Source organism: Phocoena phocoena, chromosome 9 (assembly GCF_963924675.1).
Source record: "Phocoena phocoena chromosome 9, mPhoPho1.1, whole genome shotgun sequence".
Classification (NCBI taxonomy): domain Eukaryota; kingdom Metazoa; phylum Chordata; class Mammalia; order Artiodactyla; family Phocoenidae; genus Phocoena; species Phocoena phocoena.
The window spans coordinates 4,454,279-4,465,453 of record NC_089227.1 but is presented as its reverse complement, the minus strand read 5'-3'; the positions used below and the strand labels follow the sequence as shown (position 1 = coordinate 4,465,453).

Here is an 11,175-nt window from a genome sequence, read left to right as displayed (position 1 = left end):
CCAGCATCCCAGGCATTCACTCCGTGCCCCGTTTCAATTACCACCCATACTCCAGGGTTGACTACCATCATGACTTCACACTCTAGTTTGGCCAGCAATTGAATTTTACATAAAGGGGACAACAAAATGTGTACTTTTTTGTGCCTGGTTTACTGGACTTGAACACTGTGTTTGTGAGATTCCTCAACGCTATTGCATTTGCTCATTTTACCTGAGTTTATGTATCCATTCTCAGGAAATGGGAGTATGCGTAGCTTCTAGTTGGACTATTTAACCAGTGCTGCTCTGATATTCTTGTACGTAGTGTTGGGTGTTCCATGTGCTCATGCTTCAATTATGTCACTTAAAAATATTATAGAAATAAACTTTTCCTGCACCCTATCTGAAAAATTGCTTTAAACCTCAAGTTAGACCATTTATATAATATTTTTAATGACACATTCACACACATATATATGTCTATATATGTAATAATATATAGACATGTATATAAAAATTTCTTTTTGCCTTGATATGATTTTATTACCTCTTTTTTGCCTTTTTAAAAACCAATTTAATTGTTTTTTCTTTATTACATATTTTCCATCAGCTGGCTTGGAACTAATTTACTCAATTTCTCATTTCTATTGTTTTAGTGGTTAATTTTGAAATTTTAATGGGTACTTATAATATTTTAACTCCTCACATCTTACTACTGACAACATTTCAATTCAGTCCTCTTAATTCTGTCCTAATTTTTATCATTAATGTTCCTTTATACACAATGTTTGTTTAGATTTTCTAATGTGTTGTCTTTTTTTAGGGATCACTTTTCTTCTTTGTTAAGTTCAACAAAGTTCAACTTAAAGTTCAACAAATAAATTAAAAGAAAATGTTTATTTGTATTCCTCTGAGAATATCCTCATGTCACCTTGTCTCTTGAGAAGTTATTTTGCTGGATATACAATTCTAGGTTCACAGATATTCCTTAACTGTCTCTTGGAGATGTTACTCTACCATTTTTTGGCTTCTATTTTTGCAGTTGTAAATCTGTTGCTCAACACACTGACATTTCTTTGTAAGTGAGCTATCATTTCTCATGGTCTGTTTCAATTAACTTTGCCTTTTCTTTGCTATTTTGTCTATAGTTTCACTAAAATATGTCTAAGAAAGAATTTCTGGTTTCTTGTTTTTTCTTCATTTCCTTTCTTTTTCTTTCTTTGTCTTATGACATACATAGTACTTTCTGTACTTGTGAATTTGTACTTGTTAATCATTTCTAGGAAATTCTCAGCCATTCATCTAATCAATTATTGCCACAGCTCTCCTCTCTCTTGAACTCCTGTTCAAATATCAGCATGACTTTCTCTTTGGGTTTCATCTCTTAACTTTTCTTCCATCATCTCGTTACTTTCTATTACATTCTGGATTATTTCCTTACATATACCTGCCAATCCACTAGGTTTCTCATGAGCTCTGAGATGGATGTTTAATGCACTGTTTGAGTTTGGAGTTTTACAAATTTGTATTTTGTGCTACATCTTTTCAAATATTTTCAGTTAGAGTTATTTTATATTCTGTATCTGATAACCAACTCTGTCATTTGTTGGTGACTCTTTCTTATAGTGGTTTCTTTTACTGTGTGTTTAGGATATTTTATTCTGATCTCCCATTTGTTGAAATTAATCTGTGGAAATCCAGGGACAAAAATTGTGGCTGTTTTCTTCCAGGAGCATTTTCTTCTGTCTGGAATCAGAGTCCTACCCAAGCAGGACCACTCTGGCCAACTTTCAGAATCTCTAGTTTATTCTAAAAATATCCCAGGCCGTCCCCGCCGGGGAGGCGGGCAGGCGGGCGCAGCTCCGGGCTACAGCGGCAGCTCCCGCAGCTGTGGCCGCGGTGGATCGGGTTGCGATGCGGCGTGGAGACAGACAAGCAGGGCTGCGTGACTGCGTGGTGGTACATGGTCGCACAGAACCTGAGATCTTTCCCATACTCCTGTTCAACACTCAGAAGAAAAACTTCCACTCTGGGTACCAGCTTTATAAGTAAATCATTAAAAGAACATATTTTCCCTCCTCTGATGAACATGCTGATTATTTTCAACCTTTTCAGAGCACCATTTCTTGCGGATTTAAAGAAACCAGAGTTAAAGATTCCTCACACAGTGAACTTCTACATCAAAGTTGAACCTAGGGTGATTCTGGGTATCTGGCACACAGTTCCTAGCTGCCGGGGGGAGGATGCTAAGGGGAAGGGCCTTAGCTGGTATGAAGCAGCTCTCCATGATGGCAACCCAATTATTGTTTATCTTCATGGCAGTGCAGAACACAGGACAGCTCCTCATAGACTTGAGATAGTAAAGGTGCTGAGTGATGGTGGTTTTCATGTCTCATCTGTTGACTATAGAGGGTTTGGGGACTCGACGGGTAAGCTGATGGAGGAGGGGCTGACTTCAGATACTATTTGTGTCTACGAGTGGACCAAGGCAAGAAGTGGTACCACCCCGGTGTGTCTCTGGGGCCACTCTCTGGGAACAGGAGTTACAACAAATGCTGCAAAAGTTCTAGAAGGGGAAGGATTCCCAGTTGATACTATTATCCTGGAAGCTCCATTTACCAACATATGGGTTGCAAGTATCAATTATCCCTTGTTAAAGATTTACCGGAAACTTCCAGGATTTTTAAGCACAGTTATGTATGCCCTGAGGAAAGAGGAACCAGTCTACCTCGATGAAAATGTTAAATTCCTGTCTTCTCCCCTTCTTATCATACACGGTGAGGATGACGAAACAGTGTCTTTGGAATTTGGAAAAAAGCTCTATGAAATTTCACACAATGCATATAGGAACAAAGAGAGGGTGAAGATGGTAATCTTTCCTCCTGGCTTCCAACACAACTTCCTTTGTAAAAGCTCGACACTGTTAAAAACCATGAGAGATTTCCTGAGCCAGCAGTGGGCATGAGGTATGAGTACAGCGGAGAGCAAAGACTTGCTCCAAACCCCACTTGTGATGTATATTTCTTATGTAAAACTGTACTGGGCTGCTTGGGTGAGCTGAAGTTACTGACATTTCTACAAGACACTTGCCTTTTAGTAAAGAAAAGTATGGATGCTGGGAAAAAATAGATAAATAAAAATATTTCAAGTTCTCCTCTGTCAGTTTGTTGTTGGCCCAATGCTTAGACTCTTGTTTATAGGATTCATGTTGACATTTGCTTTTTTCAGCTCTTGTTTTCATTCAGATTATTTTTTGCCTCTTAGAGATTCCCCTTGCTTTGTGCAAGCCCATAAGTACAATTAAAAGTGTATTATATGCAGTGTTTAGTTGTTTTCCAGGATCAAGTTCCTTCTGAATACATTAGTATCTTGTTTTCTATATTATTTGAAATGAAAGATGTCAGTTTAGTGCTTTTGTATGCATTGTAATTTTATTACATTTTTTTTACCTATCTCAATGAGTGGTATCACTAGAATTTTCCACCACAGATCCTTTTGTTATAAAAGGCCATACGTGTAGATATAATATGAAACACGAAGTGAAAAGCACTCTTAGTAAGGGATGAAAAAGTAGCTATTGTATAAAATGGGCATAAATTCTTATGTGTTACTCTTTAAAAAAATAGATAAAAGTAGTATTTCTTGCCATTGTTGCAGGAATGGTGGCTGAGCCAGAATTTTACATGTCCTCATGCATCTCCCAGTCCTACTGTGGTTGGGCAGAACCCAGTGACAAATTCTAGACAGTGGGCTACAGATGAAGGTGATGTGTCATGTCCAGGAGAACAAGAGAGCTGAACAGGACACTCAGGCGTCTCTTCCCTCCCGCAGTGTCAAGGATGTTCATGGACTGACCTTCTGGAGCCTCAGCATAAAAGACGCTGTATTGCTCAGCCCCTTCCCCAGCAGCAGTGCCCTAGATTACTGCTCAGACCAGCAGCGAATATTCACCCTAGCAGGATTAGTCATGGAGATTTGAGGGGTGGTTCTTACAGCAAAACCTAGCTTCACCTGAGCAGTCCAGTGAAACACTATTTTAGGGAGATTCTTAATAACCATTTATGGGAACATTTTTTTCTGAAATTTAGCATGTTCAACACCAAGTTCTTCACTTTCTCTCCCTGCCCCACCCTACCCCTTCCATGTGGTGCTGTGGCTTATGTGGGAGTCTTTGTGGAGCATGGGGTGATCATCATGTATGAAGCCCAAAGCAAGTTCCTTCACATTCATCCTCACTTTGTCTTCTGGAATATGACCCTAATTAGTGTACTTGTTTCAAAGGATTGTTCTGAGAATGAAAACAGTGATTGCATGGAAAGCACACATCATAGAAGCCAGCACAAAATATTCTCTTTAAGGTGATAGCCAGTAACCATATTTGATACAATATATTGTCTAAAATGCCCAGTTTCTTAAAAAAAATGTAGCCTGCATAGAAACATGAAAGTATAATTATGACACATACACTGGAAAGAAATGAGCAACACACAACTGCCTATGAGAGAATTTGAAAGAAGTCATTAGAGAAATGCAAGTTAAAATAACAAGGAGGTGTCACTATACACTTGTTAGAATAGCTAAAATCAAATCCCAATGTAATGGTTAATTTCGTGTCAACTTGGCTAGACTACTTGCCTAGTTGTTGGGTCAAACCCTGGGCTAAAGGATGCTGTGGGGATATTTTTTACATATGAGGAATATTTAAATCAGTAGACATTGAAGAGGGCAAGTTACCCTCATTGAACTGAATTCACCTCATCCAATCAGTTTGAGGCCTTAGAAACAAAGCCTGCAGTTTTCTAAAGAAGAAGAAATTTGGCCTCAGGAAAGCTACATAGAAACCCTGCCTACGTTTCTAGACAACCCTGCACATTTCAGAAATGAGACCACAACATCAACTCTTACCTGAATTCCCAACCTGTCTGATTGCCCTATGGAGTTCAGACTTAGAGCCCTCACAACCTTATGAGCTAATTCCTTAAAATAACCTTTCTCTCTCTCTCTCTCTCTCCATATATGTATGTATGTATATATATATATATATATATATATATATATATATATATATATATACACACACACACGTATATGTATATATATCACATATGTAAGATATATACCTCACTGTAATAAGATTACAGCTGTTATTGTGTAATTGATAAATGGTAACATATATAAAAATAAGGCATACTTATTTTATCTATATGATATATATCAACATAAGATATGTATAAAAGATATATAGCTTACTTTTATATATAAGATATTACATATATAAATACATATATCTTATTAATATACATACATACATACATACATATACATCTTACTGGTTCTCTTTCTCCATGCCAGTCCAATTGATGGCAAGATTATGGAATAATAGGAACTCTCATTTATTTTTGGTGGAAATGCAAAATGGTTCAACAATTTTGGAAGACAATTTGGTAGTTTTTTAAATAGCCAAAACTAACCTTATGATATGATCCAGAAATTATACTCCTAGGTATTTACCAAACTGATTTAAAAACTAATGTCCACATAGAAACTTGTAGCTAACTCTGTATTATAGCTTCATTCATAATTACCAGAATTCATCTTTAATAGACAAATAGATAAAAAGATTTTAGTTTATCCATGCAATGGAATATTGTCCACTGATATAAAGAAATGAGCTATCAAGACTTGAGTAAATCTTAAGTACATATTTCTGAGTGAAAGGAGCATTTATGAAAAGACTACATACTGTATGATTACATTTCCATGGCATTCTGCAAAAGTCAGAACCATAGCAACAAAAGAGCAACATCTGTGGAGGCAGCTTGTGGATATCTGCTGACCTGCCCCCAGTTTAACTGTGGAAAGGATGAAAATCAACCATCAAAAGCCTCTTGAAATGATCCTAAGGACAAACAGCCGATGAAGAAACATCAATTCAAGAAAATCTATGAAATTCCAGCAAAAGAAGTGAGAGTATGGCATTTGACTCAAGTGTACTCTCTCTTTCCCCATCTCAGCTCTACAAGGCAGACTCTGCTCCAGAGTGCAGCAGCAAGAGCACAGGGTACCTGTGCCCCTCAGCTCCTTTCTACATGGAGGAAGCTGGACTTCAGTGTTTCTTATCCCTCCCCCTGCAACCTGTTCCTGAGGTCAAGTCCTGGGTGAGTGTGGTCAAGAGGTGGGGCCTTCTTCTTCCACCCACCCTCCACTCATGCAAGAGAGGCTTTGCCTTGGGCACAGCAGCTGAGAATACTGGGGCACTCATTGCCTTTGCCCATGTCGCACAGTGGTGGTGCTCCCTGCCCCCTGGGAGAGGAAACCTGAGAGGGCATCCATCTGCTTGCATGCTTGCAGACCTTCCACTGGTGTCATCTTTGTGAGGGTGTCACTCAGGCAGAAGCTTGATGTGATGGCATTGCTAGTTCCAAAACCCTAGCTCAAAGATTTTCCTTGGGGGGGGGGGGTGGAGAAGCAGGGTGTAAAACAGCTCTATTTCTCTTCCTAAAGGAAAAGACTTCATTTATGAGAGAGAATGAAGAAGTTCAAACCTAAGAGTAACCTCAAGAACAGTGGGGGAGGTCATGGTGAAAGGCAATTAGGGGAGATTCCTTGTTTAAATGAAGATACAGCCTAGACTATATAGACTGCATAGTCTGAGGAAGAGAACTGCGGAATAAGACAGCTGGAAAGAGCCCTCCTGGTGTCAGAACAAGTACTGAATTGGACTTCAGAAACAATGCCTTCCCATATGCCACAGTTTTATTAGATTAGGTTGTAAACAATGAATGTTCCGGGACATTGGTAAAAACAACAGCAGGATCAGCCAGAAATACATCAAATGAGTGTGTTCAGGGAAGACAGGAAAGAGAGGCCCACCAGTATCACTGCCTTGCTGGGGAGTGATAGGCATAAACCAAACTGCACTTCCTGGAGAAGCAATAGCAGAGGTTTAACACGGGGGTTGGGACAGGATGGGGGTAGGGGACGGAGGGGAATGGGAGGAAAACTTCACTAAAATAATCCAGCCAGTTAGTAAAAGGTAAACCAGCTAATAACAATAACAAGACCCTGGGAATTCTCTGGTGGTTCAGTGGTTAGGACTTGGTTCTTTCACCACCGGGGCCTGGGTTTGATTCCTGGTTGGGGAACTGACATCCCCACAAGCCACACAGCATGGCCAAAAAAGCCCAAAAGAAACAAAAAACAACAACAACAATAAAAAACAAACAATAACAAGATCCTGGGATGGGGAAGCAACCGGTAACCAGATTTGACATATTATCTAAAATGCCCAGTTTTTAAAAAAAAATTATCTATATCTATCTATCTATCTATTTATCTATCATCATGCAAAGAAATATGAAAGTATAAGTATGACAAGTACACTGGCAAAAAAAGAGCAAAACACAACTGCCTATGAGAACGTATATCAGATTTAATAGGAAAAAAATACCTCAAAAGAACAAATATAAGTAAGTTCACAGAACTAAAGGAGAGCAAGCATGACTAAAGAATTAAAGAAAGTATGAAGACAATGTTGTATCATATAGTAAAGAATGTCAAAAAAGAGATAGAAATTATAAAAATGAAATCAACTTGAAATTCTGGATTTGAAAAGTACAATAAAAAAGTCCAATTAATCTTCAGAACTCTTCATCATGCAAAACTGAAACTCTGTACTCATTGAACAAAACTTCCTATTTCCCCCTCCCCCAGTCCCTGGCAACACCAATCTTTTGTCTGTCTCTATGATTTTTGACTACTCTGGGGACATTTTTTAAGTGGAATCAAACAGTATTTGTATTTTTGTAATTGGCTAATTCATTTAGAATAATGTCTTCAAGGTGCCCCTATGTTGTAAAATATGTCAGAATTTCCTTCCTTTTTTACACAATATTATTCCATTGTATATATACACCACATTTTGCTTATCCATTCATCTATGGATGGACACTTGAATTGTTTCCATATTTTGGCTACTGTGAAAAATGTGCTATAAACATGGAGGTACAAATATCTCTTTGAGCCCTTGTATTCAGTTCTATTGGGTATATACCCTGAAGTGGAACTGATGGTTCATATGGTAAGTCTATTTTTAATTTTTTGAAGAACTGCCATACTCTTTTCTGCATGAGTTTTACCATTTTAGATTCTGACCAGCAGTATTCAAGGGTATAAGTTTCTCCACATTTGTGCCAACACTTAATTTCTGGCTTTATTTATTTATTTATTTTTGGTGGTACGCAGGCCTCTCACTGTTGTGGCCTCTCCCGTTGTGGAGCACAGTCTCTGGATGCGCAGGCTCAGTGGCCATGGCTCACGGGCCCAGCCACTCCGCGGCATGTGGGATCTTCCCGGACCGGGGCATGAAACCATGTGCCCTGCATCGGCAGGCGGACTCTCAATCACTGTGCCACCAGGGAAGCCCTTGTTTTGTTTTTATAATAGTAATTCTAATAGGTATGAGATGGTATCTTATTGCAGTTTTGATTTTTATTCCCCTAGTGATTAGTGATGTCAAGCATATTTTCATGTAATTGTTAGATAGTTGTGTATCTTCTTTGGAAAAATGTCTTTTCAAGTCCTTTGCTCCTTTTTGAATCCAGTCGTTTGGGTCTTCCTGATGAGTTTTAGGAATTCATTTTATATACTCTATATCTCACTACTGTATCAGATATGTAAATTTCAAATATTTTCTCTCATTCTGTGGGTTTCATTCTACTTTTCAGCACTATTGAAAATCATCTGCCCATATGTGTGAGGCTTTAATTCTGGGCTCTGTGTTCTATTCAGCTGATATATATGTCTGTCTTTATACCAGTCCCACAGAGTTTTGATTACTGTAATTTTGCAGCAAGTTATAAAATCAGGAAGTGTGAATCCTCCAGGTTTGTTTTATCTTTTCAAGATTGTTTTGGCTATCTGGGGTCCCTTGAGATTCCACATGAATTTTTGGGTGAGGTTTTCCACTGCTGTGAAAAACATCATTGAGATTTTTTTTTTTAATCTGAGGAATTGACATCTTAACCATATTAAGGCTTCTAATCTATAAACATCCTCATGATATTGTCTTTAATTTTTTAGCAATGTATTGTAGCTTTCATTGTATAAGTCTTTCACCTCCTTGGTTAAGATAATTCTTAAGTATTTTATTCTTTTGATGCTATTGTAATAAAATTGTTTTCTTAATTTCCCTTTTGGATTGTTCATTGTTAGTATACAGAAATGCAACTGATTTTTGTGTTGTCTTTGTGTCCTGCTACTTTGCTGAATTTGTTTAAACATCAATTTTTTGTGGAATCTTTAGGGAGATCTCTACATATAAGATTATATCATCTGTGAAGAGAGATAATTTTACTTCTAAACTTTTAAAATTTCCAAAACTATGACTTAGATTTGTTTCTCTTTTTCAATTCTCATGGATCCCATTTTACTGTGACTGCTGCCACCAGCGTGATTTTCTAAAAAAAAAAAATCTGTTTGTCTCTTTACCCCTGCTTTATCAACCTCTAATGCCATCTACTGACTAGAGCTTCAGTTTCAAACTCCTACCAGTGTTTAAGAGCTTTTCCCCCCACTTTTCCTAGAGTCACTTCTAGGCATCCCAAATCATGTGCCCTGAGTTTCCATTACTAAGTGCACAGCATTCCATGTGTTTTCATACCATTGTGCTTCCTATGAGATATTCCCTCTTCCTCTTGTATTTTCTTTTTTTTGTTTTTCTGGGGAAGCCATTCCCCATCCTGCAAGGTGCAATTAGAATGCCACTTCATCAATAAACATTTCTAACCAGAAAGATTCAGAGGCTTCTTTATCTGAATTTGTGTAGCAATTTGTGCAGACCACTAGAAGAGCAGTCACATTGTAATATATTTGTTATTTTCTGAAGTTAGAAGGAAAAATAATAACGTTTGAGACAAAGAAACTGAGTTAGTGAGGACAATTTGCTCATTTTTAATAGAGGTGCATTCTGGAGTTTTTACTTAATATTTTCTATTATCCAACCAGGTTATTTTATTTCTTTCTGAGTTATATAGTCTAAAATTAAGGTAACATCCACTTGACAGGTAGTTGCTATTTCATGGGTGGCATTCTGGGGCTCAGTACACAAAGGGTCTCATACAAATGACCATTATTATTGTAAAATATCAAATAACATAATGTTTCATAATAATAGATTCCATTTATTGAGTCTATTGATTAAAAGTCACTGTTTACTTTACATATACTAAAATTCCACAATCTCATATTCAAATTGTCATCATTAACCTCAGATTATAAATGCAAATTTGATAATCAGGTAACTCAATAAGCTGCCATTCATACTCACTTTTGCCAGCCTTTGGAGCCTGCAGTCTTCCCAATACATGCTACTTAAATTTAGATCAACTGCAGACCTTGGCGCATATGTTTTGCTCTAACATACTTCATACAGATAGCTTTTAAAAAATGATTAAACATGAATAACTCTTATCCTATAATTATCTTTAAAATGTTTGGAGTCGGTAAAAATCTTGGAAGAGCTCGTAGAACCAAGAAAGAGAGGTACAAACTAGAAAACTCCCGGGACCTGAGGACGCCGACCTTGGCGATCTCGCTCAGCCCCTCTCACTCGCGTGGTAAGTCTACTATGTTCCTCTGCCCATGGCATCCTCCAGCAATCAGAGTGTATGTCCATCGGTAGACCTGGAAGCACACTGTCCACGCTTAGGTATCGCATGAAGAAACTTCTAGTTTCTAACTATTTCCATACCTGTGGTGGGGGTCTAGTTTCTGAACCCTGGGCAGTTAGAAGGTTGGAGTTTTCTCCTCTCCCTGCTGACTGAACTCCAGGCACTATGGGTGCTTTTGTGGTTCCTCTAACCTGCACTTTTCCAGGCTGGATATTCCTCATCCTTTTAATCCATTTTCACGGCTGTGCGTTTTTCATCTTTCTGCCTTCTGATCGCCATTAAAAAAAACCCCAATCATCACTGAAGCCACCTGGGACTGGAAATAAACTGTAAGAGGAAAATGTATTTCAGTCTGAGCTGCTTAAATTTATATTTCTTTGATGGAAATAATCTTATAAAAAAGGTATATAGGGCTTCCCTGGTGGTGCAGTGGTTGAGAGTCTGCCTGCCGATGCAGGGGACACGGGTTCATGCCCCGGTCCGGGAAGATCTCACATTCCACAGAGTGACTAGGCCCGTGAGCCAT

At 38.2% G+C, this 11,175-nt stretch overlaps 1 protein-coding gene across 1 annotated transcript; it reads left to right on the top strand.

Moving 5' to 3' along the window:
- The first annotated feature begins 1,907 nt into the window (after positions 1-1,907).
- Positions 1,908-3,054, top strand: ABHD12B (abhydrolase domain containing 12B). The gene has a single exon (XM_065884276.1). The coding sequence runs from the start codon at positions 1,943-1,945 to the stop codon at positions 2,942-2,944; it is 1,002 nt and encodes a 333-aa protein (XP_065740348.1). The 5' UTR covers positions 1,908-1,942; the 3' UTR covers positions 2,945-3,054.
- Positions 3,055-11,175: the final 8,121 nt, after the last annotated feature.

Bases quoted from the DNA above. Each gene is read 5' to 3' on its own strand.
- ABHD12B (XM_065884276.1), top strand. From the start codon at position 1,943: ATGGTCGCACAGAACCTGAGATCTTTCCCATACTCCTGTTCAACACTC.